This window comes from Mytilus edulis, chromosome 1 (assembly GCF_963676685.1).
Source record: "Mytilus edulis chromosome 1, xbMytEdul2.2, whole genome shotgun sequence".
NCBI classification, from domain to species: Eukaryota; Metazoa; Mollusca; class Bivalvia; order Mytilida; family Mytilidae; genus Mytilus; species Mytilus edulis.
In genome coordinates, this window is record NC_092344.1 from 92,272,536 (window position 1) to 92,299,228 (window position 26,693).

The 26,693-nt window shown below is 31.3% G+C and overlaps 2 protein-coding genes across 4 annotated transcripts in view; one reads left to right on the top strand and one right to left on the bottom strand.

Moving 5' to 3' along the window:
* Positions 1–937: 937 nt before the first annotated feature.
* On the top strand, positions 938–6,247 carry LOC139495319 (alpha-1,3/1,6-mannosyltransferase ALG2-like). Of its 3 annotated transcripts, none has more exons than XM_071283628.1 (4): positions 938–1,080; positions 3,600–4,114; positions 4,923–5,120; positions 5,559–6,247. In XM_071283628.1, the coding sequence occupies exons 2-4, from the start codon at positions 3,613–3,615 to the stop codon at positions 6,152–6,154; spliced, it is 1,296 nt and encodes a 431-aa protein (XP_071139729.1). In that variant the 5' UTR covers positions 938–1,080; positions 3,600–3,612; the 3' UTR covers positions 6,155–6,247. The 3 variants fall into 3 exon arrangements, with proteins under 3 accessions (XP_071139729.1, XP_071139740.1, XP_071139735.1); XM_071283639.1 differs by having other exon boundaries at positions 978–1,089; XM_071283634.1 differs by having other exon boundaries at positions 997–1,199.
* A 2,435-nt stretch (positions 6,248–8,682) lies between these two features.
* The window catches only part of LOC139495308 (WD repeat-containing protein 70-like), a 30,844-nt gene continuing 12,833 nt past the window's right edge, over positions 8,683–26,693 (bottom strand). The window contains exons 9-16 of the mRNA XM_071283619.1: positions 26,069–26,168; positions 25,464–25,548; positions 16,484–16,622; positions 15,268–15,368; positions 13,678–13,757; positions 12,951–13,067; positions 12,353–12,521; positions 8,683–9,068 (exon numbers count right to left, since the gene is read on the bottom strand). Of these exons, the coding sequence (XP_071139720.1) occupies positions 8,975–9,068; positions 12,353–12,521; positions 12,951–13,067; positions 13,678–13,757; positions 15,268–15,368; positions 16,484–16,622; positions 25,464–25,548; positions 26,069–26,168 (885 nt within the window). The 3' untranslated portion in view covers positions 8,683–8,974. The remainder of the gene's footprint in view (positions 9,069–12,352; positions 12,522–12,950; positions 13,068–13,677; positions 13,758–15,267; positions 15,369–16,483; positions 16,623–25,463; positions 25,549–26,068; positions 26,169–26,693) is intronic.

Genomic DNA, 26,693 nt, shown 5'->3' on the forward strand with positions numbered 1-26,693 from the left:
AAGTTCACTGCCAATTTTATTTTTTCTATGTCCCTATGATACGCTTCCGTACATTTGTGAATCAACTGGCAAAATGTTTTATATTTGAAAGAGTTCATATTCTAATGCAAGAACTATCAGCACATTCTAAAACATATGTCAGTTTAGTTTGATCGCTGGGTTTTCCTAATGACTTCTTTTTATGAATAAAAAAAGATCAGCACTCAGTAATTAGGATTGAAAGGATGAACACGGATGCGGCCACGTTCATTTTGACACAAACAATTTGAAACTGAGTGACATTTTTTGGCATATTTGATAGATTTTTCATATTCAAGCTTGAATCGGAGCATTTTTAATGACTAAATCAATTAAAATCTTTCACACAAACTAATTGAATCAACTGAAATAGACACTTAACTTAAGTTTTTAAAAAGTGTTCAAAATCTTTCGTTAGATGAACCTGAAATTTGAGGCCAAAATCGGCCCTTGCCTTACCTACTCCTTTAAATGTTTATGAGTTTGCATTCAAAATTGAGGATTATGCACTTCATAGTATACTAATTTAAGATTTCCAGAAAACCAGGGGTTATTCAGTTTTATTGGTGGTACCTCTTCCTTCTTCACAGGCACTTGTCTCAGAAAAAAAAATAATCCTATATACCTTAATCAAGGATTTGTATAGTATACAAATCCTTGCCTTAATATAATTGTTATATTAAGGTATATATAGGATTTTTTTTTTCTGAGACAAGTGCCTGCATGTGTCCTACTTATATGATTTTAAACATCTGTTGAAAATTGGCATGTAGAAAGCTGATACATGTACCATTCAGGATATACCTGGTTTCTATGAAGTTAAACTAGGTACAATATTTAGAAAGCTGTGAAAATTGCAAAATTTGGTTAAACAGATAGGCACTTTTATTACGGATTTTAAAGTTCCGTACTTGATTCTATTTTATCACGTCTTCCTACATTTCCGGTTGTGAATCGTGGAGAAGAAGGTTTTTCTTAAAAATAACAACAAACAGTTAAGAAAACCTGACAGTTGCTCGTAGATCGTATTTATCCATCAGAACGAATTGTATTTTACTGAGGGTTAGTTTGGTAATATTTGATATACTTTGAAGACGTTGTAGTTTAACTTTAGTATCAGCAAACTGCCAAACACGAAACAGGTTGTTCATGTTGTTGCCAATCTTGGTCTTTTAAAAAAGGTATAATTTCAATAAAAACAAGTAAAAAAATTATCTCTGTTGCAAATTTGTTTCATAGATAATATCCCTGGTTTCATCATTTATATTTCAGATTAATGACTATCATAATTCACTAATGACAGCAATTTTGATAAGAATATAATTTTCAAAATAATTTGTGCAATGTAGCATCATATTTTTCAACCATTGCTCAACAGGGGAAGAAAGTGATGAAGCCCCTTAAAGCACCAATAATGTTCATTAAAACAATTATTTTGCTAACTGAAATCTGTCAACATGTTTTAATCAACCTCTGACCTTTCTCTAAGTTAATTTCTTGATTTAAAATGTCAATATTTCTTTCTATGACGGCGACAGTTCCCCCCTGAAAAAAATAACCAGATGCTCCGCAGGGCGTAGCTTTATACGACCGCAGAGGTTGAACCCTGAACGGTTGGGGCAAGTATGGACACAACATTCAAGCTGGATTCAGCTCTAAATTTGGATTGTGATTAAATAGTTGACACAGCATAGGTTTCTGACACAGAATGAATGTGTTCTAATGAACTTAAAATTTTTGTTTTCTCTTAGAGCAATTCACTATGCTGTTGAATATTAATCCTCTCAAAAAAATGTTTGAAGAAATTTTCTTTTTATTTATGAAATTTCAAATGAGAAAAATTGAACCCAATTTTTTAATCACATCCCCCTTTCCCTTATTCCAAAACTAATCTCAATTAAAATATTCTAATGGAGTTTGCAACAATAACTACTCATTTAAATACATCATAAAATATTAAGATGTAAAAAAACTGCTTGTTATCACTGAATGGTAAAGATTATTTAAATTTATCAGTTGGTAGTAAAAAGTGTATATACATTGTATATTGTATATAACAAAGATTTAAGTTGATTCTGGACAAAGAAAGATAACTCCAATTAAAAAAAATTCTTGCTATTGCACAATATTGTGCAATAGGATATTTCTTGCTTACTATTCTGGACAAAGAAAGATAACTCTAATTAAAAAAAAAAATTGCTATTTCACAATATTGTGCAATTAGATATTTCTTGCCATTGCACAATACTGTGCAATTGAAAAGACTTGCTATTGCACAATACTTAATATAATAATTTTAGATCCTGATTTGGACCAACTTGAAAACTGGGCCCATAATCAAAAATCTAAGTACATGTTTAGATTCAGCATATCAAAGAGGCCCAAGAATTCAATTTTTGTTAAAATCAAACTTAGTTTAATTTTGGACCCTTTGGACTTTAATGTAGACCAATTTGAAAACAGGACCAAAAATGAAGAATCTACATACACAGTTAGATTTGGCATATCAAAGAACCCGAAGGATTCAATTTTTGATGAAATCAAACAAAGTTTAATTTTGGACCCCGATTTGGACCAACTTGAAAACTGGGCCAATAATCAAGAATCTAAGTACATTTTTAGATTCAACATATCAAAGAACCCATCCGATTCATTTTTTGTCAAAATCAAACTAAGTTTAATTTTTGGACCCTTTGGACCTTAATGTAGACCAATTTGAAAACCGGACCAAAAGTTAAGAATCTACATATACAGTTAGATTCGGCATATCAAAGAACCCCAATTATTCAATTTTGATGAAATCAAACAAAGTTTAATTTTGGACCCTTTGGGCCCCTTTTTCCTAAACTGTTGGGACCAAAACTCCCAAAATCAATACCAACCTTCCTTTTATGGTCATAAGCCTTGTGTTTAAATTTCATAGATTTGTATTTACTTATACTAACGTTATGGTGCGAAAACAAGAAAAATGCTTATTTGGGTCCCTTTTTGGCCCCTAATTCCTAAACTGTTGGGTCCTAAACTCCCAAAATTAATACCAACCTTCCTTTTGTGGTCATAAACATTGCGTTTAAATTTCATCGATTTCTATTTACTTAAACTAAAGTTATTGTGCGAAAACCAAGAAAAATGCTTATTTGGGCCCTTTATTGGCCCCTTATTCCTAAACTGTTGAAACCAAAACTCCCAAAATCAATCCCAATCTTTCTTTTGTGGTCATAAACCTTGTGTCAAAATTTCATAGATTTCTATTAACTTAAACTAAAGTTATGGTGCGAAAACCAAGAAAATGCTTATCTGGGCCCTTTTTGGCCCCTAATTCCTAAAATGTTGGGACCAAAACTCCCAAAATCAATACCAACCTTCCTTTTATGGTCATAAACCTTGTGTTAAAATTTCATAGATTTCTATTCACTTTTACTAAAGTTAGAGTGCGAAAACTAAAAGTATTCGGACGCCGACGACGCCAACGTGATAGCAATATACGACGAAAATTTTTTCAAAATTTGCGGTCGTATAAAAAATCATATAAATAGAACATTATGTGATTTATGCTGAAAACATGCTTTGTATAATTCCAGAATTTTCTCAGAGATGGCGAACCTGAAAGTCCTCTTCTTGCATCCAGATCTTGGAATAGGTGGAGCAGAGAGGGCTGTCATAGATGCTGCTCTAGCCCTGAAATCTCAAGGTCATCAAGTTCACTTTGTGACTTCACACCATGATATAAATCATTGCTTTCAAGAAACAAGGGATGGAACTCTTTCTGTAACAACAGTTGGTGATTGGCTACCCAGGGGAATTTTTGGCAGGTGTCAAGCATTGTGTGCCTACTTGAGAATGTTGTATGCAGCTTTATTTGTGGTGTTCTCCTCTCCGATTGAGTATGATGTTATCTTCTGTGACCAGATATCAGCATGTATATATATTTTAAAACTTTTTAATGCCAAAGTGTTATTTTACTGCCATTTCCCTGACATGCTTTTAACAAAGAGAGAAAGTCTACTAAAGAAATGGTACAGAGCTCCTATTGACTGGTTAGAAGAGAAAACAACTGGAATGGCTGATTGTGTCCTTGTCAACAGCAAATTTACAGGTAAGAAAGAGTTATCCATCCATAGACACATTTCCTTTATAAATAGACAATATTTATTTGCACAAACACATTTTACATTAAATGGTTATGGCATGTAATAAATGCTAGTTAACACTTGCAAGATATTTGGCATGGTGGGTGAGATGATAATAATTATCTCTCTTCATATTAAAAGACTGCTATCTTATAGATAACTTCACATTTACATCACATAAACAATCATTGTTGTTGCATTGTTTTTACATGCATTGTCTTACCATTGAAATGGTATTAAATAAACCAATTTAAATAGAGCTCCACAAGTGTTTGTGGTTATGAGAGTTAGTCAGGAGAAACAACACCTATCAACAATGTTATTTAAATTTGCAGGCATAGAAATGAAATTTAAAAAGGGGTTTCAACTAGAAAAAGGAGGTCATGCCTCTTCTTTATTGAAATTATTTGATTTTAAAAAGCTGGTAATCAAAACCACAAAAAAGGATATGTTAAGAGAAATGTTATCATTATACATTTTTATAAATTATTAATTTTCTCTTCCTCAAAAAAGTGTATAATTTACAACTCTTGGTGATGATTTTTTATAGTGAATATTGGTGGTTTGCTATAAATCATTCTGAATATACTTGGTACATGTATATTCCATTGGTTATATAAGCAGCTTCTAAAATAAGACTTTTCACTCTTAATCACCAACCATTGTACTAATTAAGAATCTAAGTACCAGCAAGAGTTATTGTGTCAAAGTCACCATGTGTGTAGTGCACTGTATGGTATACATAAACTAATTCCTTGCTTGTTTTTTTTCCAGCTGGTATATTTAATGAGACCTTTAAGTCTTTATCAAATGTGAATCCAAAGGTCTTGTACCCAATACCAAACTTTAAAGCCTTAGACCAGCCATTGGAAACATCTGCTGATATTATACCTCCAAATAAAACAACAATATTCCTGTCAATTAACAGGTATGAAAGGAAGAAGAATCTCAACCTAGCAGTAGAATCATTTGGTATGTATAATGATGTTGTTAATTTGTTACTTTGTAAACTAAGATCAGGATGTACAAAGTACTTAATTTATTTACTATGAATGCATTACTATTGGTCAGATACCAATATTCTTGGTTTTCATGGGTATACATGTAAGTGAACCGCAAATTTAATGGACTGTGCTCTTTCAAATCATTACTATTTCACATTTCGAAAAAACTTTGTGCTTGTCATGACTAAATACTAGAAAGTTTGTGAATATTAGAGCTCAGTTACAATAAATGTTATTAATTACAGTTAATTATACCATACAATTTTCTCTATGTATAACTGCGAATGATGTTGGAGATGATTGTTAGCTTCTCCATATTTCAGATAATAATCTTTTTCCCCATCATAATCACTAGTCATGATTTTGTGGATACTATTTTCAAAATTGCATAATTTAATTTTTTAAGGTATGCTACAGAAGAAACTAGGAAACAATAAAGGTGTACATTTAATAATGGCAGGAGGTTATGATGAAAGAGTAATGGAGAATAAAGAACATTATCTTGAATTAAAGGAGCTTGTTCACAAATTAGGACTGGAGGATCATGTTACATTTTTAAGATCATTTAGTGATTCAGATAAAAGAACACTGCTATCAAATTGTACATGCCTTCTATACACACCAGACATGGAACATTTCGGTATAGTACCAGTTGAAGCTATGTATATACAGTGTCCTGTGATTGCTGTTCAAAGTGGTGGGCCTTTGGAGACTGTAGAGGATGGAAAAACTGGATTTTTATGTCCTCCTGAACCAAAGAGCTTTATGGAAGCAATGGAAAAATTTGTATCTGACAAGTCTTTGCGTAAAAAAATGGGAAGTGCTGGACGTAAACGAGTTGAAGAAAGATTTTCTTTTAATACATTTACAAAAGAATTGAATAGTGTAATAGAAAAGGTTTATAATGGGAACTCAAGTAATTCAAGTGTTTTATTGTTTACTTTAGCTTTGGCTTTACTCATAAATATTTGTTTTGCTGTTTTGTATGTATGTATCTTTTGATCTGACAAAGTTTTCTTATAGGAGGTTAAATTGGTTTTTCACCATGACCTTTTACTGCGATTCCTGCATTTGTGAAAGATACAACTGTGATAATTATATATTTTTATAACTTTATTAATGAAAAACTTTATTTAAATCAGAATATTTCCTGCATTTAAAAAAACTGCTGTATATGTAATTTTTTCACTGTGTATTTATTTTTCTGAATTTTGCCAAATGTATGTTTTTGTGAAAACTAAATTACACATGAATACAAATTTGGCCTACAAAAACAGCAATTGAATATGATATTAACAAGATTTAAAAAAAATTTGTAAGGGTTCCACGGAACCCAGTGTCTCGCCTATTTTTGCTGTAAATCGGAGGCTCAACAACAATGAGGAAAAAAATCAATAAAAATATTCCTTTTGTTACTATTTTATGATTGTAAAAAAATCTAAGTCCATTTAAAAGTAAATTACAGAAAAAACGGAGTAATCTTTTTACAAAGTTTACTTCTGGATACAATCTTATGATAATAAATAAGCTTCTGTCCAAGTTTGGTACAAACCCAGGATAGTTTAAGAAAGTTATTAAAATTTTAAAAACTTTAAGCACAGAGTGAATGTAATGGTTCCACGCAGAAAAACTAAGTCTATTTAAAAGTAAAATATGGAAAAAATGGATTTATTTATTTACAAATATACTTCTGGATACTATCTTATGATCATAAACAAGCTTCTGTCCAAGTTTGGTACAAACCCAGGATAGTTTAAGAAAGTTATTAAAATTCTAAAAACTTTAACCACAGAGTGAATGTAATGTCTCCCCGAAGAAAAAACTAAGTCCATTTATAAGTAAAATATGGAAAAAATGGAATTTTATTTTTACAAAATTTACTTCTGGATATTATCTGATGATCATTAACAAGCTTATGTCCTTGTTTGGTACAAACCCAGGATAGTTTGAGAAAGTTATTAAAATTCTAAAAACTTTAACCACAGAGTGAATGTTTTGTTTCCCCGCAGAAAAAACTAAGTCCATTTATAGTAAAATACGGAAAAAATGGAATTTTATTTTTACAAAATTTACTTCTGGATACTATCTTATGATCATAAACAAGCTTCTGTCCAAGTTTGGTAAGAATCCAGTATAGTTTGAGAAAGTTATTAAAATTTCAAAAACTTTAACCACAGAGTGAATATTTGTTGACGCCGCCGACGACGACGGAATGTAGGATCGCTTAGTCTCACTTTTTCGACTAAAGTCGAAGGCTCGACAAAAATCCTAATAGATGATATAGCATACCACATTGTATGGCATTGCTTGTTACTTAAATTAATCTTAGGTCAAATTGGATTTATTTTATTTTAATGATCATGCTTTAAAAAGATGATGTAAAATAATGATACTTCTTATTCAGATTTTGTTTGTATAATGATAAAATCATTTGTTGAATTTTTGTTTTCAAGATGTTGTTTTTCTGTCTGAATTTTATATTCCATGGATACATTTTGACTTCTATTCTGGTATCACAGTGTTTATAAGGGTACAAAGGGTCATAACTCTTAACACAGATTATCAAAATGATCTCTATATGTGATGTCCATACATTTATCCAAATATGAAATGAATTGATAATGTGTATGAAATATACTCTAACATATTCAAAGGCCATTAATACTGAAAAATTGTTTTGCAAATTACAACATGACACTGTCATTTTGACTGATAACTTTCAAATGTGAGAAGTGATAAAAAATAATAAGAAGGTGCAGGTAACATTTAGCTTACCCCAAACATAAATCAATGTTTTGGAAACTGTAATATGTCTGATCCACAATGAGCTTACAAGTAAAGTCATCTTGGTTGAATTTTAAACCAGTTACTATAGAAATGTGTGATGAAAATCCATGCAATTCATTCAATATTTGAGAAATTCACAGGATTGGCAAAAGGAAGTTCATGTAGGTGTCTGACATATCTGATAAGCCCTTATACATTAACAAGAATTAGATCAATAGATGTCTGACAAAACACGAACATATTTGCACAATACAAAGTTGCTGACCAAGTATGATGTCATTCTATTCAGTAGTATCTTTAAAACATTTTTTTTTTTTTTTTAGTTTTAAACATATTTATTTATAGTGGATTGGGAAACAAATTTTGCAACTTATATTAATCCCTTTCCACTTTGTGGGTATGAGTACTGCCTTGTAGGGACATTAGCCTACTCTTTTTTGAAATCTACAAGGGTGTCTTTAATGTGCAAGAGATATGGCTCTCTCTTAACACGGGTCAGCCATTTATTGTCCCCTTCCGACGGACTATCATTTAAAACATTTAATGGGCAAGCTGACAGACAACATAGACAAGGTGATTGCAATATACGAGCCCACACTTCTTAAGTTCCTAAGTTGCTACATATGGCTATGGACAAAAAAGTCATATGCTATAGAAACCATGTTTGAAATTCTACATACTGTCAACTTCTTTCTCTCTGAGCTATTCTTAAATGGCAACATTAAATAAAAAACAAAACAAAGTTTAAAATGTATACTTTATCTTTCATCACAGTCTAGATGTCCTATCTGAATTAAGATACTGGTATAGTTTTTAATCACTTCATATCTTGTATTCTGATAGAAATAACATATCATGTTGCATTTGTGTTTGTTGGTAAAAAAAACAGTACAGCTCTTTGAGAAATCTAGCAGAATTTAAATAATTTCGCACTGGCAATACTGAATAAGATGGTCTTCAGAATATATACACCAACCTTGTAGTTTTAACTTCTTGAAAAGTTTTTAAAGTAGGTATATTATTGTGACATTATTTTCATCCCATTTTGTGTTTTTTATACAAAGGATGGTCATCATCATCTTCTCCCTTTTCTTCCTGAGGTTGTTGAAATATTTTCTTAGGTTGTGTCCTGTAAATAAATAATGATAAAGACTTGTGTCAGCAAAAATGTTCCTGCATGTCCATATTTAACTTAATTATAGTCTTTGGATTAATAACAGTCCAAGAATGAAATTATTATTTTTTTAACAACAAATCCTTCCAGACACTGTTGACAAGAAATGCACTCTATGAAAACCTTTAAGGGCTGATTATTTTAAAGGAAATAATACTGAGTCAAACCTCTATGCACCTCAACCTGAAAAGGGCATTCAACAGCTGCCAAATTCATTGCAATCGATCGACTTAAACTTGTTTATTTGGTTAACATAAAAAAGATATAAACAAAAAGGAAAAAAAACACAAAGGAAAAAAAATAAAAATTCATGAGATCTTAATAAAGTATTGGAATTTTATGTATTGCAGATGCCACTTTTTTGTGAACTATCAAACATAACATCATTTGTAATGTGTATGCAACCATTTTTACAATAAAACTAAAGCGGTGAATATAATGTTTTATCAAAGAGGATTTCCTATGCTTTTAGCCAATGAGAAAACAGAAAATGTATAGTCATATAATAATATACAATTATTGACTTTTGATGAGGTTGATACAATGATTTATCAACCCCAGAGATGTGATATTCACCAAGGCCAACGGCCGAGGTGAATATCACATCTGGGGTTGATAATTCATTGTATCAACTGATATCAAAAGTCAACAATTGCTTTATTATATGACTCTTTAGTTCTCAGTGTCATTTTCATATTTTTAGATTGTGAAATATATCCTTGGTTAGATGGTATTTTGCCTAGACTGTTTTTATTTTATGCTTGGGTTTGATTTTTAGGCATATTTAATTCTGCATAATTAAAACTAGAAGAATATTGTATCCTTTCAATTTTTAAAGAACAAAACATGAACAATATTGAATACAACAGAATAAAAAACTAACTCGAATAATTCAAGCCCTTTCCGTGTCCGATTTTCTCCCACACGAGGGCTTGAACTCCTTGTGATCATTGGCCGCGTCGTCTGCTCTCTGTGAGAGAGAGCCAATCAGCGGCGATCAGGATATGAGTCTGCGCAACTCTCTTGAAATTGAGTTACCAAACACGTGTGTTCAATTAACACAAATCCGATAATAATTAATTAACATCAATTAACATCAGTTTACATCATTTATCATCAATTAACATCAGGAACTCCTCCTTCTTTAGCTGCCAATTTAAATCAAAATTCCCATATTGCAAAGCAGTGTGCATTTTCCGGTTGACGGTCTTGATCGAGGAAGACGTTCAGGCGTTAATGTAGCCTTCGTAGATCAGCGGAATATAACGACTGAATTATTCGGGTTAATAAAAAACTAGATACATGTACATGTACGCTAGAATCTGTTGATCGGCGAGTATTTTTAGAATCCTTTTCTATCAAAATCTTCTTAATTTCCTCATTATTTAACGATGGAAAGCGTTTTTCAGTAGCTACTTCTGCTGCTCCAACCATACTTTGTTGCCGGAAACATGTAACTGTCGTCTGTTAGATCGAAACGATTTTATGTCGAGAGCGCTGATTGGTTGATATTTATTCGGTCGTCCAATTAAAAACCATTTTATTTATACATCCCTTAAATAGCTAACAAGAATTCCCCGTTTCTATATTTAGGTACACGGACGCTGTTCCAAATCTTATATTAACCTCTCGTGATTTTTGACGCGGTGAATATAATGTTTTATCAAAGAGGATTTCCTATGCTTTTAGCCAATGAGAAAACAGAAAATGTATAGTCATATAATAATATACAATTATTGACTTTTGATGAGGTTGATACAATGATTTATCAACCCCAGAGATGTGATATTCACCAAGGCCAACGGCCGAGGTGAATATCACATCTGGGGTTGATAATTCATTGTATCAACTGATATCAAAAGTCAACAATTGCTTTATTATATGACTCTTTAGTTCTCAGTGTCATTTTCATATTTTTAGATTGTGAAATATATCCTTGGTTAGATGGTATTTTGCCTAGACTGTTTTTATTTTATGCTTGGGTTTGATTTTTAGGCATATTTAATTCTGCATAATTAAAACTAGAAGAATATTGTATCATTTCAATTTTTAATACTACTGTCCAATTCATTGTTTGGCAAATTCTCGAAATCTTCAGGTAGATTTTTCTCTCTTAAATAAGATTTAAATGTCCTCACGCTAGAATCTGTTGATCGGCGAGTATTTTTAGAATCCTTTTCTATCAAAATCTTCTTAATTTCCTCATTATTTAACGATGGAAAGCGTTTTTTAGTTGCTACTTCTGCTGCTCCAGCCATACTTTGTTGCCGGAAACATGTAACTGTCGTCTGTTAGATCGAAACGATTTTATGTCGAGAGCGCTGATTGGTTGATATTTATTCGGTTGTCCAATTAAAAACCATTTTATTTATACATCCCTTAAATAGCTAACAAGAATTTCCCGTTTCTATATTTAGGTACACGGACGCTGTTCCAAATCTTATATTAACCTCTCGTGATTTTTGCCGCGGTGAATATAATGTTTTACCAAAGAGGATTTCCTATGCTTTTAGCCAATGAGAAAACAGAAAATTTATAGTCATATAATAAATAATTGTATACCCTACCATTGAAATAACCTAAGTTCATTCAGTGATGAAACCTATAAAAACATAAATATACAGACAAGCAAGTTCAATGGTATAGTGATGATTTTTATATTTAGTGATAATTTTTATATGTATGTTTGAATTCATGTTATTGATTAAAAAAATAATAAAACAGGTTTTTACAGAAAACTTGTAAAAAATCTTCTACTTTGATGCTACTGAGTCAATTGGAACTTAAATTGGCCACAATGAATTGGAACTTAAATTGGCCACACTCAATTGGAACTTAAATTGGCCACAATCAATTGGAACTTACATTGGCCACAATCAATTATAACTTAAATTGGCCACAATCAATTGGAACTTAAATTGGCCACAATCAATTGGAACTTAAATTGGCCACAATCAATTATAACTTAAATTGGCCACAATCAATTGGAACTTAAATTGGCTACAATCATCATTTGATTATCATTTGGGTATTAAGTTTCTAACTTTTGTGAGATGTTAGGCCTGCAAATCGACATGGCTAAAACAGAACATTGGGGTAAAATATTAGCTTTGTCAATTGTCAGAATGTTGAGATGTACCAATTGTCAATCTACACAAAAATACATAGAAGATGTAAATTATACAGCTGGATCATAAACTAAAGCAAATGATGTGACAAAATTACATATACAAACTTACTTCTGATATGCTACATCAACCCAGAAAGGATTTTCTGCAGCTTCTTTAGCATGTCTCAGGATAGCCTCCCTTGGATTACTCTCATATTTATCTGGTTTCTTCAGTATCATACTCTGTACAACATACTGTGACAAAGTAGCTCCTTTTTCTGCTAATCGTCCTCCTTCACCTGTTTGTTAAATTTCAAAATATTGTATGAATACAGTTTTGTAATGCTACCAAACAAAATAGATAAGTTTATTTGAATAATGTTAATTAATTTGATTAAATTGAATTCATGATCCAAATTGTTGCATATATTATAATAATGCTAAGGATTCAAATACCACTGAATTTGTTATAACTGTTTTATGAAGGTCTGCATCCTGGTCATTTTCAAACATGTACAATATTAATAAAATAAAAACTTTTTAAAAAAAGAAATAAACAAAGATTTTATTATATTCAGTAAAATCTTAGTTGATTTTGGGGCTAAATGTTACATTTACCCATTCAGTGAAAGGATTTTGAATGTTTTCTAATAGCTCAATAGTGAAAATAATATAAATATCATAAATCAGTTTGTTATATGGCCATCAAATCCTGGCTTTAGTATTACCTGGTCCAGTTATAGGTAAATCTGGACGTCTAGATTTTAAAGGGTCTTTGCGTTGTCTTTCTTCAAATTTCCTTGTACTTGTAGGTCTAGCTTCTCTGAACATTGGTAAGGCATATGCTGCAACAAAAATAATAAATCTTATTCAACATGTTAAAATATTCGGTATTTTGGTTCCTGTTCATATTGTATCGACTATCAAACAGATACATTTATAGTTTATTTATGGTTCTAAAAAAGGAATTGGGCTTCTCAGCTTCAATCTCAATGAAGCACAACAGACCTGAGAAAAGGCTGAAATGAGGTGAAGCTGAGAAACTCACTCCAATAATATCATTTATTTTTAAAGATTGGCAAAAAAAAATAATCAGCAATTAAAACAATATTCCCAATTTCACTAAATAGAGAGAAACTGATAAAATTTTAGGCATTTAAGTAACTCATGGGGAGAAGTGGATTAAGGATTTCTTAAAGACAGTTAAACAATCATAAAATAAAAGGATAGACAAAAACACAGCTACTTTAAAAAGAGGGAGCTTAATTAAACCCAAGACCAAGTACTAAAACATAGAAACTCCTTATGCTTTCAAACTTATTTCAGATTGATGAAAAATTGCAGAATAAGGGAATAGACTAACAAACAGACATTCTGAAATATAGGTAGTTGGAGTTGAACCAAACTTAGCTACTCTCTAATAAAACATCTTCAAGCTTTACAAGAAAAACTTACGTGTGATAATCTGTGTCTTTGACAACACTTGCATCTGTTTCGACTCTCTAGGTTTCTTAACAACACAGAGCAGTGCTCCTCTGAAATGATAATTATTTTATTTAAGTTGAATATAAATTATTACTATTTATTTAGACTAAAATGCGATTTTAATTTTTCGACATTGAGAAAAATCCTGTTTGATTCATATAAAAAATTTCAAACGTCAAGTTTATAAATTGCTATTATAACCCTGTCATATTTTTCACAATAATCAAAACATCGAGTAATTTATGAATTTACAGTAGCCAGATATAAAATGCCCAAAAGTGACAAATTTATGAATGAATTCAAACGAGAAAACTGAAGGCAGAATTTATGTAAAAAATAATGAATGAAAAACGATTATATTACACAGCAACAAACCACAACCACTGAATTACAGGTTCCTGACTTGGGGACAGGTATATACAGCATGTGGTGTGGTTAAACTTGTTTGAAGGTGCCTACTCTCCCCTAACCTGGATAGTGGTGTAACAGTACAACATAAGAACAAACTTTAGAAATCAGTTAAAAAAGGCTTTACTATTTTTGATCTGAGTGTCACTGATAAGTCTTATTATGAGAAAAACACACACACTTATTTAAGTTATGTCCACAAGAACAAAATTTGCGCATAGGTAATTCCACTAACTATTCGGTGTGTTTGTGTCGTATTTATACTGTAAAAAGATGGACTCGATTAAAATCCATTGATTTGCTTCAAAAAGTTTCCTGTTGTTTTCATGTCTTTATTCTTAAATTATTTGTTAGTATGAAATATTTGATGTGTTCATTAAATTAATGTGTATATTTTGTTTTTGTTTTGGAGAAGATGTTATTAAGTTGTAAAACTTGTGTCTGATCCTTTTGTCATTTTGAACAATAATATATGTTTAAACTTATGTAGACGAAATGTGCGTCCGGCATATTAAATTATAAGCCTGGTACCTTTGAAAACTGTTATCTCATCAGATGGATATAAATAGTATACATCATGAATATATAGGAATATAGAATTTCAATGTAATAAGAATAAACAAGTGAAACTGTGAGCTACTGCTCACTAATGATACCCCCGCCTCAAGTGTATAATTTTAATAGTGTAAAAATACCTCAAGTGGATAATTTTAATAGTGTAAAAATATGCAAGTTTTCGGTAAATAGGAAGTTGTTGAATGATGAATCTGAAAACATATCACACCGTATAGCAGACTCGTATAAACCCTGAAGCCAAATTTCAGAAATCTTTGTATTGTAGTTCCTGAGAAAAATGTGACGAAAATTTTCAACTTGGTTATGATGTGTAAAATCATACAAGTGTTCGGTAAACAGGAAGTTGTTGAGTGATGAATCTGAAAACGCATCACACGGTATAGCAGACTCTTATAAACCCTGAAACCAAACTTCAGAAATCCTTGTATTACAGTTCCTGAGAAAAATGTGATGAAAAATTCATAGGACGGACGGACTGACGGACTGATGGACTGATTGTTGGACAGACAGAGGTAAAACAGTATACCCCCTTTTTCAAAGCGGGGTTATAATAAGGAATATTAATAACAAAGTTACCTGTGACTTTTCTTTGGATCGTAGAATAACTTAACAATGCCATCTGCACTACCAACAACTATTTGGTTTAACCTTGGATGCCATAAACATCTAACTACACTCTGTAATAAAAGAAAAACGATTAAAACTGTCTCTAGTTTGTAAATAAAAATTACACTTGAATAGCAAATTTATGAAATCAGAGGTAAATAATAACTAGATTGTAAATGAAAAACACATTGTGTATTGCAAATAATATAAAGAAACAAATGTAAGCGAATTAAACAGTCACAAAGGTCAGCCTCCTATTGTACTACTGTGAAAGTACTTTTATTCGTGGGGTACCGATTTTCGTGGTTTTCCTGGACGACTTTATCCACGAATGTAAGTGTCCAACGAAATAAAACAACAATTGTCCAAATCAAGACATGGAAAGATCCCCATGAAGGTTTGACTACTGATATGATCTAGAGAATATATTGAATAACCTCAAATCTGAGAATGCAGTCACAGAACTACAACTGTATGCAGGATTATACCCATTTAATCTTTAATAACCTAAACTGTACAATTTTTTTGTTTTTAACAGTCTAATAAATTTTCTTTTCTTCGATGAGTCAGATTTACGGTATTGATATGCTAGTATGATAAAGTGTTCATTTTATAGCCTCATAGTTCTCGTACATATGGGAAATAATAATTTCATGCTGGACTTTATTTTGATAAGAATTATTTGACAATTCAAGATACGTTTATAGCATTAGTTTATGATACTAATTTCTTTACGTGACATGTGTATGGCCTAATTAACATATTTGATGGTCCTCAATCTGTTGATCACTTTATCTTGGGTTAATAAATGTTGTCACTACGATTTACACGGGTCAATGTTTATTTTGCAATTTCCTTCAATCCAGACTATTTGTAACCTTCGTTTCTAGAGGCTTTAATTTTTCAATTTTGTTTTTTTTAGAAAACTAAAATCCATGAATTTAAAAACCCAAGAACATGTAAATATTGCTCAAACCACGAAAATTGATACCAACGAATTAAAGTACTTTCACAGTAACTACTATAAAATTACTTCATTTTTATGACTTATGCCAAATTGCAGTTATAGCTATCACTCAATCAATCAGTTGAACATTTTATTAGGTATTTAAACAAATGTGTTAGTTTATAATTGCTTCAAAGATATGATATTTATAGAATGGAAGATTTTCAAGAAATATCTTACAGAGTCTGATATTTCAATTTCTGTCACAGTATCAAGTGTCTGTCTGTCCATAAATAGCAGCTTGCCTTTACCTTGACCTTTTTTAATTGACAAACCAGTTACCACCATTCTGTCATCTGGACTGAATATACAGTCAGTGCTATATAAATGAACAAAAATCATTATTAACAAGAATGTGTACATAGTACACAGATGCCCTACTTGCACTATCATTTTCTATGCTCAGTGAACCCCTGAAATTGGGGTCAAAAATCTAATTTGGCATTTAAATTAGAAAGATTATATCATAGGAAACATGAGTACTACTTTTCAAGTTGATTGGACTTCAACTTCCTTAAAAACTACCTTGACCAAAAACTTTAGCCTGAAGCGGGACTGACGGCAAATGGACCCACAGACCAGAAAACATAATGCCCTTCTACTATCGTAGGTGGGGCATAAAAATGCAAAATAGGAGATGTGATATGATTGTCAGTAAGACATCTATCTACTATAGTTAAAATGATGTGGATGTAAGTAATTATAGGGCACCCATACAGTGTAGCTTGTTACAAATGGGTCTGACAAGAAAAATATCAAAATGTTATAACTAGAAAATATAAGGCCTTATCTATAAAAATTCAATTCATTAAAAAATAAATGTGACAACCACTGAATTATAGGTTGCTGACTTGGGATAGCCACATTTTATATTGTGGTGGGGTTAAGCATGTTTCTTGTGTAACAGCCTTCTGCTGTGGCATACTTAATCATATATACCTGACTTGAACATCTGTCAAATTTGCTGTAATTAATGAGTTTCTGCATATGAACTTACACTAAAAGTTTATTTTTAAATTTGGTTCCTTCTGAATTCAAATCATAGATTTATATGAAAAGCATAACAGTAATGATTTCATTATAATTAAACCTTATCGATATATTTACTTGTTATTTGTGTGTTGCCACACTTGTTCTTGAGATATTTAAAAAGATATCTATATTTGTTAATCAGTACTGCTTCAAGAATGTTTTCCGGTATAAAAGATAAAAATAGAATACTCATGGCAGTCTTTATAAAATTATTAAACTGGTAAAGAAAAGTTAATATACCTTGTAAAAACTTTTCACTTGGGAGTTTGATGTATAGAACCAGATTTTTATAAATAATCTATTAAAATACATGTTTAACAAAACATTATTAAAAATAAGATAAAAAAGAAATAAGAGTTACTTCCCATTAAAAAATATTTCAATTCTGATTCAGTAAATATAACAAGAATCACTGGGGTAAAGCTGATGACCGTAACTGCATTCACGGTCATCCCAAGATGTCAGATGAAAAATTAGGTCAGTATTTGTATTGTCTGTTTAAGTGTTTCTATATCATTTTATTTAAAAAGCATACATTGGTACGATGTAAATGTATAAAAGAATCACACGGAAATCAAAAATTGCTACCAAGAAATGTGTATGAAAGAGGAAATTGGATTTGAAAAAATCGCTAAGATGACCGTAAATCGTCAGTAAAATATTTTCGAGATGACCGTAACATATAACAAGGATGACCGTGATTGGTAAAAAGATGACCGTAATTTGTAAAGGATGACCGTAATTTATAAAGGATGACCGTAATATTTAAAGGATGACCATCGATTCTAAGAAATATACGTATTTGTATTTACCTTTTTTGTATCAATATAATTAATCGTGTTGGTATAAAACGTATTTATAAGACTGCATTATCCTATAGGTAGAAGAAAATAAGACTTGCTTCAAATACCGTGATAGTTCACCAACTATATAAAATCGTATCCGAAAGAAAGAAGAATCTTGCTAGCTTTGAACACGAGCTATATTGTAGACAATGTGCTTTGCACGATAGTGTTGTATATATATTATTGGAGGGCACCTTATATAGTGTACAAGGGGGTTAGAGTGTTCAACCATTTTTACATTTCTAAATCTATCCGATGTATATAGTACTGTAAAAAAATCATGCAAGTGAAAACCAAATATAAATCTAGAAGATCAAAATATAGCCTCAAAAGATGTTGCTCAAATTTTAAAGTCAGTGACGATTATGTCCAAGAAGGGTGTCCAACGGAATTAAAAATAAAATTTATTAGGTCGTTAGTTTTCTCGTTTGAATTGTTTTACATTGTTATTTATGGGCCTTTTATAGCTGACTACGCGGTATGTTCTTTGCTCATTGTTGAAGACTGTCCGGTGACCTATAGTTGTTAATTTCTGTGTCATTTTGGTCTCCTGCGATGAGTTGTCTTTTAGAGAGTTGTCTCATTGGCAATCATACCATTTCTTTTTTTATATTTATGAACTATTGCCAAATATTGATGCAAAACTAAAAGAGATAGAGCGATACGAAGACTTCATTTCCGTATTGAAATCCTTGTCCAAAGGAATAATTACTGAACATATTGCTTTTCATTTGTTACTAAATGTCGGATGGGTTTAATCTCAGTCAAACCAACTGAATGCAGAATAAATTTTGCAGTTTCATCGGATCCAGTGTTGTCAAGGCACTGTTTATATTTTTTTGGCAGGTGTTAAGATTTTAATCCGATTCCGCTGGATAATCATATGTTTAATGAGGGGGGGCAAGGGGGGTCCCAATAACAGCAAAACAGCAAATTGATTTGGCTCATAACAGATAACAAGGAATTAAAATGGACAAAAACAGATAACAGTAAATGAAATATTAAAATAATTCGGTCTTTGACAAATCAGTATTTCTTATTACGGATATAATCCTTTGTAATGCATTCCATTTTCTATGACTATGTTTTTAGTATTAATTTATGTATCTAGAATGTGTTTTAATTACTAATCAATATATTATAATATTTTTTATACGCTTGTTTACGGAGCGTATTATGGTATACTGTTGTCAACATGTCGGACATTAATTCAAAAACTCTTTAACCAATTTGCATTAAACTTTAGGAAATTGTTTATATCTATTGACGTGAGCTCCCTTTCTGTTTTTTTTTTTTTTTTATAAATTTTAGATTTTAAGTTTCTGGGTAACGGGTTTTTATGCAATAAAATAGATGTTTTTTTTCAGTTTTCTGATAATATCTCAAAAATGCTTTCACAAAGCAAGGAATTTTGGTGAATTGTTTATATCTATTAACATGAGGTCACTTTCAATTTTTATAAATTTTAGATTTTATGTTTCCGAGTTAACGGGTTTTATTAATTAAAAAGGGGGGATTTTCCAGTTTTCAGACATTAACACAAAAATGTTTTCAGCAGTTCTCATGAAACTTTGCTGAAACGTTTATATCTATTGTTGTAAACACCCTTCGATTTTTATTAATTTTAGATTTTATGTTATTGAGTTAAGGGATTTTATTCATTAGAAAAAGGTGGTATTTTCTAGTTTTCAAAAATAACTGCTTTCAGCAATTCTCATAAAACGTTGGTGTATTGTTTATATATATTGACTGAAGCTCCCTTTGTTGCTAATAAAAAAAAATGACCTAAAAGAGTTTGAATATTCTGACTTTTTCTAAATGACCATTTAATGAGGTGTGTGAATTTTTCTTAAGACTATGAGGCAAAGTGGTATATAGGGTAGAAAAATCAAAAGCACCAATTATAAGCATGCAATTTATCAAGTACTTCGAACGAATTTTGACACTCCAAAAGCAATGTATTCCACTATTTTCAAAGGCCTTATTTGAACAATTTTCATCAGGTTTTTGATTGTACCAAGTGAACTCGTATGTATAATACATAGTTCCCATGTATAGGGAAACAATGGCTTGAAACGAAATAAATCTTTGTTTGTAATGAGTTATGTGCAGCTTCGGACCCAAGTACATGGTTGGAACTTTCATTGTACAATGCATTTGGTTCTGCTTTGAAAAGAATCACAGAGCTGAGTCTATGTACCATATTATATAAAAGGTTAAGTGGTTGTTAGGAACTAGTCCTTAATTGAGATCCTTGTCAGATATTCCTGGCCATATGTTTTCCTTTTTGTCATATTAGGAATTGTTTTAATTTAATATGTTCGTTGGGGAAACAAGGAACATTATTCTCATACAAAAAATTAAGATAATTCTAAATACACATTCATAAAAAAACATGGAATTTATTACAAAGTATAATCATAAGATATACTATAACTGTCCTGGACCTCACTTCTGTGATGGGTATATGTTAATGGAATCCTTCTCTGAATACGGGACAAACATATTAGTAGTGGTAGACCACAATGTCCAATGATCTTCAATTTATACCGAATATTGACTGTCAAAAAAAATGCTAACATTCCAATTTTCAATAACAGTTAACAGCAAATACATTATCACAATAACAGATAACAAAAAAACTAAAAGCCCAATAACAGCTAACAAAGAATAAGACAATAACAGCTAACAGCAAATAAATTTTCAAAATAACAGATAACAAAGAATTAAATTGCCCCATAACAGCATAACAGTTAAACCCCTTGCCCCCCCTCTTTAATTAATGGTTTTTTTTTTCTTCAACTTTACGTCGTATCGCTGTCAATTTGTATTATATTATTCCCTATACAGCTTGGAGCTAAACAAGGAGATAACTTAAGTCCTAGCCTGTTTAAGATTTTCATCAATGACCTTCCCATCTATTTGGAAAAATCTCTAGACCATGTAAATATTAATAGGCGACCTAACCATTGTTTGATGTATGCCGATGATATCAGTTTACTTATTACTACAGCTACTGGTCTTCAGTCAAAACTTTAAATTATTGGAAAATAATATTGTCAAAATTGGTGTCTTACTCTCAACCCAAATAAAGCAAAAATTTAGATTTTCAACACGGTAGGCAGACATATCCGCCTCAAATTTAAATACAAAGAATATGATATAGAATGTGTACAACATTGTAAATATCTAGGTGTGTATTTTAGTGCTTCATTTACATTCTCCTTTGCCCAGAATAAATAATAAAAGAAAGCTTTAAAAGCATATTTTAAACTTCGAAAACAATTATTATCTCTAAATCCTAGCTTAAAAAATAGTATATACATGTTTTTGATCATACTATTAAGCTTATTCTTCTTTATGGAGGTGAAATTTGGAGCTCATTCAATCCCTTGATAGCAAACTTTAGATATGGAAACCAGTTAATTTGCATGGATAAAATTTATTCAAATTTAACTTGTTTTAAAAGCTACACAGTAAATTTTGTAAATTCATTCTGGGTGTGCACAAAAAAAAAAAACACAAATTTTGCAGTCTTATCTGAACATGGTCGGTTTCCACTGTACCTTGAATTAGTTAAGTCTATTTTGAATTATTGGCCTAGAATAGAAAATTTTAGAATCATTTCCTTTAGTGCAAGATGCATACCAGCATTCAAAAACTTTAATTTCTCAGTATAAATCGTGCTCCAAACCTTAGACTAAGCAATGTATAATTCTGGTAATATTGAAAATGAAGTTCATTTTCTCTTTTATTGCACATATTATAACTAAGACAGAAACCATTTATATCACTTTATTTCTGAATCATGTTCCAATTTCATAAACTAAAATTCGTAAGAGAAATTGCTATGGCTGTTGTCTTGTGATAACTCAACTGTATTAAAAGAGTTGTGTATATTCCTGGTAAAACACTGCAAATAGCAGATTTATATTCCATGTTTCGTAAAATCAGCTTTTGCTGTTATTTAATACATTTTGTGTTTTAATATTGTATTGTTTATTTTTGTATATATGTTATGTTTGTCACAGATCATGCTTTTGATTCATATGTCAATAAAATTATTTGATTTGATTTGATTTAAAAATTATTTGTTTATTGACCGGATTCAGTTTCTCTATTTATTTTGTTCATCTAGTTCTGACACGGGGAGGATTGTTGTTATTGCCTATCGAAATCAACAGTATATCCTTGAGCACCGTCCCTTGGTGTCTTCTGCACTGAGATGAACAAATTTCCATCTTTATAGATTATAATTTAAGTCTTTTCAAACTTTACTTTTAATAAGGTTTTTTTTATGTGTGCATTGCTGGACATAGAAATAATAATGGTAATAAGGAAGGAAAGGGAAAAGGTACTTTTAATGTATTTTTGTTATTAATGCTATTTTCATTTGTCTATTATAATATCTGTCGCGTTATATAGATTAGACAGTTGGTTTTTACCGTTTGAATGGTTTTACACTAGTAATTTTGGGGCCCTTTATAGCTTGTTGTTCGGTGTGAGCCAATTATATTTAAGGCTCCGTGTTGAAGGCCGTACATAGACCTATAACGGTTTACTTTTAAAAATTGTTATTTGGATGGAGAGTTGTCTCATTGGCATTTATACCACAACTTCCTATATCTATATAGTATGAAATTCAAAACAGTGTAGCTGTGGCCATTGATTGACACATTAAAATCATTCATTGACTGGGACAATTTAGGTGAACGTTTGTATGTAACGACCAATGCTCACTATGTACTTTTTAAAGACACTTAAACTATGGGGTCACCAAAGGTTCTCAACACCTAAATAAAGTAATTCGAAAAATTAATCAGAAATAACACGATATTTTGATTTATATCAATTATATAAATCAAAACACAAAGGTTATTCCTGATTAATTTTTCGAATTATTTTATAATTAAAGGCGTTAAGAAACCTTTGTTGACCCCACAGTTTAAATGTCTATCGTAGGTACGTCATGAACAGTGGTTGTTACAGACAAACGTTCACGTAAATTGTCCCAGTCAATGGATGATTTTGATGGGTCAATCAATGGCCACAGCTACACTGTTTTGAATTTCATACTAATGTACAATGTCTCATTTTTGTTGCGTATACTATCATTATTGGTAATTGTAAATGCTCCCTGTGAGACCCTGATTGGAAAAATAAAATATTTGATTTATTTGATTTGTATTCAAATTTTAACGTCGTTATCAATAAATATTTAATTATTTACGTGAAATATGCAATTAAATATCATAGTCATAAACTCTAAATACGGCAAATAGTTGAAAAGAAATTGATAAAACATATTTATAACCGCTAACTGAGCCCCTATTGAGACAAACTCAACAAACAGTTATGAATATGAATTGACGGACCGGTCATCCTTTAAAAGTTACGGTCATCCTTTACAAATTACGGTCATCTTTTAGCCAATTACGGTCACCCTTGTTATGAATCGCTGATCCTGTTACGGTCATCTCGATTATGATTTACGGTCATCTTAGCGATTTTTTCAAATCCAATTTCCTCTTTCATACACATTTCTCCGTAGTAATTTGTTAATTCCGTATGAATCTTTTATATATTTACATCGTACCAATGTATGCTTTGTAAAGAAAATGATATAGAAACACTTAAACAGACAATACAAATACTGACCTAATTTTTCATCCGACATCTTGGGATGACCGTGAATGCAGTTACGGTCATCAGCTTTACCCCAGTGAAGAATGTGTCCATAGTACACGGATGCCCACTCCCACTATCATTTTCTATGTTCAGTGGATGGTGAAATTGGGGTCAAAACTTTAATTTGGAATTAAAATTAGAAAGATTATATCATGGGGGAACATGTGTACTAAGTTTCAAGTTGATGTAACTTTAATGAAAAACTACCTTGACCAAAAACTTTAACCTGAACTTCGCACTATCATTTTCTATGTTCAGTGGACCATGAAATTGGGGTCAAAACTATAATTTGCCATTAAAATCAGAAAGATCATATCATGGGGGAACATGTGTACTAAGTTCCAAGTTGATTGGACTTCAACTTCATCAAAAACTACCTTGACCAAAAACTTTAACCTGAAGTAAACGGACGCACGGACGGAGGCACAGACCAGAAAACATGATATAAAAAAAAAAAGTATACTCAAAGTTATTGAAACAAAGTAGAGGGTCTGAAATCTACATTATATTCAGGTTGTACATTGCTCCAAATCATATTTTTTCAGCATATTTTTTTCTGTTCAAAATATCAACCAAACATAGATATTCCTATTTTAATCAGTTTTAAATCAACCAATGGGGACAACTTGCTTGCACAATTAGACAAACACCTAGGAATGCAGGTATGTGTTCATAATTTGGGTGGGATCAATAGAAATAAACAGCTGGGCCATGATTGCATGATACACCCTTCGTCTTGTGTGAGAAGTTTTATGCAATAATCATAAATAGTTTCTGAGATACAGCGTGACATGTGGAAAAAAACCTTTTTTTACAAAAAACTCAGTAACTCTTAAATAAAATTTTGAATCATCACCAAAAAGTATACAGATCTTTAGATTAATATAATTAAGAAGTGTGTGAAGTTTAAAGCAATAATCAGAAATCATTTTTGAGATATAGCACGACATGTGAAAAATACACACCCCTGTTTTGGTTATAAAGTCCTGTAACTCAAGAAGTTTAAATCCTATTTTCACCAAAAAATATACATCATGAGAAACAACTATCTTAAGGTTCATGAAATCTCAAGTTACGGTGCGACATGTGGACGTCTGACAGACAAACGTACAGACAGATGATGGACATTTGTATACCATAATATGTCCCGACAAAAATTTTGACAAGCATATAAAAAGGTAAAATACCAAAGTGTAAGGTGCCCTCTTTTGAAGCCAGACTCTGAGGAAGTCCATTGTGGATACTAGAGTTCCTGTATGGAAGTTTCATCATTTTAGTATTTTTGTTTAAAAGCCATTTGTCTCTTTTTTTTTACATTTTTGTCCCCACTTTATAATTATTCACCCCTTTATTGTATAAACTTATTACTTTTTCCCTTTTTCTGTACTTTCCACCTTTTATTTTATATTCTGTATTCCAAATATAAGCTGTTCAGCATATATGTTCAGTTTATATGTACAGAAACAGATAAATTTAAGAAGTAGTAGTACTGGTACATTTTAAATACAAACAAATACATGAACTAATATCTGATTGACGCCAGTAAATATAACACAAACCTATTTAACCTAAAGAACAGTGTTACTAACACTTACACTGGAAAGAAGTTTGTTAATCCATCCCTGGTTACAAGTGGTGTTTTGAAGTTTCTTATGTCCCATAATTTGACAGTATCGTCACCTGTAAATAAAAATAAATTACTGGAAAATCATAGGCGGAACCAGGAGGGGGGCCCTGGGTGGCACTGGCCTCCCCTTTCGTGGGAAAGATTTGGTTGATTATATAGGGAATCACTGAAGCATGACTGGAGAGGCCCCCCCCCCTTAGGTCAATCAGCGGGCCCCCCTTATGAAAGTTCTGGATCCGCCACTGAAAATTAATATTTCTATAAAATAAAATATATAAAATAAAATGGATATGAATAGCAATGTCTAAATTACAATGTTAAGAGATAGACATAACATCAGTGTTCACTATATAACTAATTTCAAGGTGTTTTTTTTTAAGTATTTTTTCTATCTATACATTTTTTTTATCAAATAAAAACCTGAAATAATTTTTTCCATCAGTATCATGGGCTGAAATTTTTCCTGGGTACAAAGTAGGTCTACTAATTTTCACATTGATTTTGCTCATGAATATTTTTGTTTTACATTTTTAATAATTATTTTTTGAATGTCATAAAAACTAATGGTGTTACCTCCCCTTGATGCTAAGACCCTGTCATCATAGGAAAAACATAAACTGGAAGTGTCTGTACCATTCATATGTGCTGTTCTGCTCACCATTCCAACATTAATCTGGCAACAGAGTTAATTGACTAAAGTTATGCACAAACTGATAAACTGCAAACTATCAACAAATATTGTACAATATATAATAAAAAGATTAATTGAAGTCAATTATATTTTAATTCAACAAAGATAACGACACATGTTTTTGTATACCATAAGTCCTAATTCGAAATCTAATATCAATTTTCTATCATCAAAATTATAACAAATTCTAGTGAACAGCAATTAATAAATTCAACAGAACTAAGGAATCTTAAAGTTGAGACATATTGGTTTGTTTTCACTGTCAGATCATATTTCAGTATATCACAAGTTAGAAGTTTCAAAATTTCCTCCATATAATTGAATGAGGTGTGAGGTTTAGATCAATGAGACATCAACTTTGAAAAGCAAATATGTCTTCTAATCAATTCTTATCCTTTTCATGTTTATGGAATGGTAATGAAGGCATAAACATTACTGGTTAAAGGTCTGGCAGTTTATTTGTATGAACAGGTCCATAGTGCTAATTGATAAGGGATTCTAAGGGCA

What these genes read in the sequence shown, in the direction of transcription:
- LOC139495319 (XM_071283628.1), top strand. Translation starts at nt 3,613, where the DNA reads ATGGCGAACCTGAAAGTCCTCTTCTTGCATCCAGATCTTGGAATAGGT. An exon ending in TGTCAACAGCAAATTTACAG is followed by an intron (nt 4,115 to 4,922) that starts GTAAGAAAGAGT and finishes TTTTTTTTCCAG; the next exon opens with CTGGTATATTTAATGAGACC. An exon ending in CCTAGCAGTAGAATCATTTG is followed by an intron (nt 5,121 to 5,558) that starts GTATGTATAATG and finishes TAATTTTTTAAG; the next exon opens with GTATGCTACAGAAGAAACTA.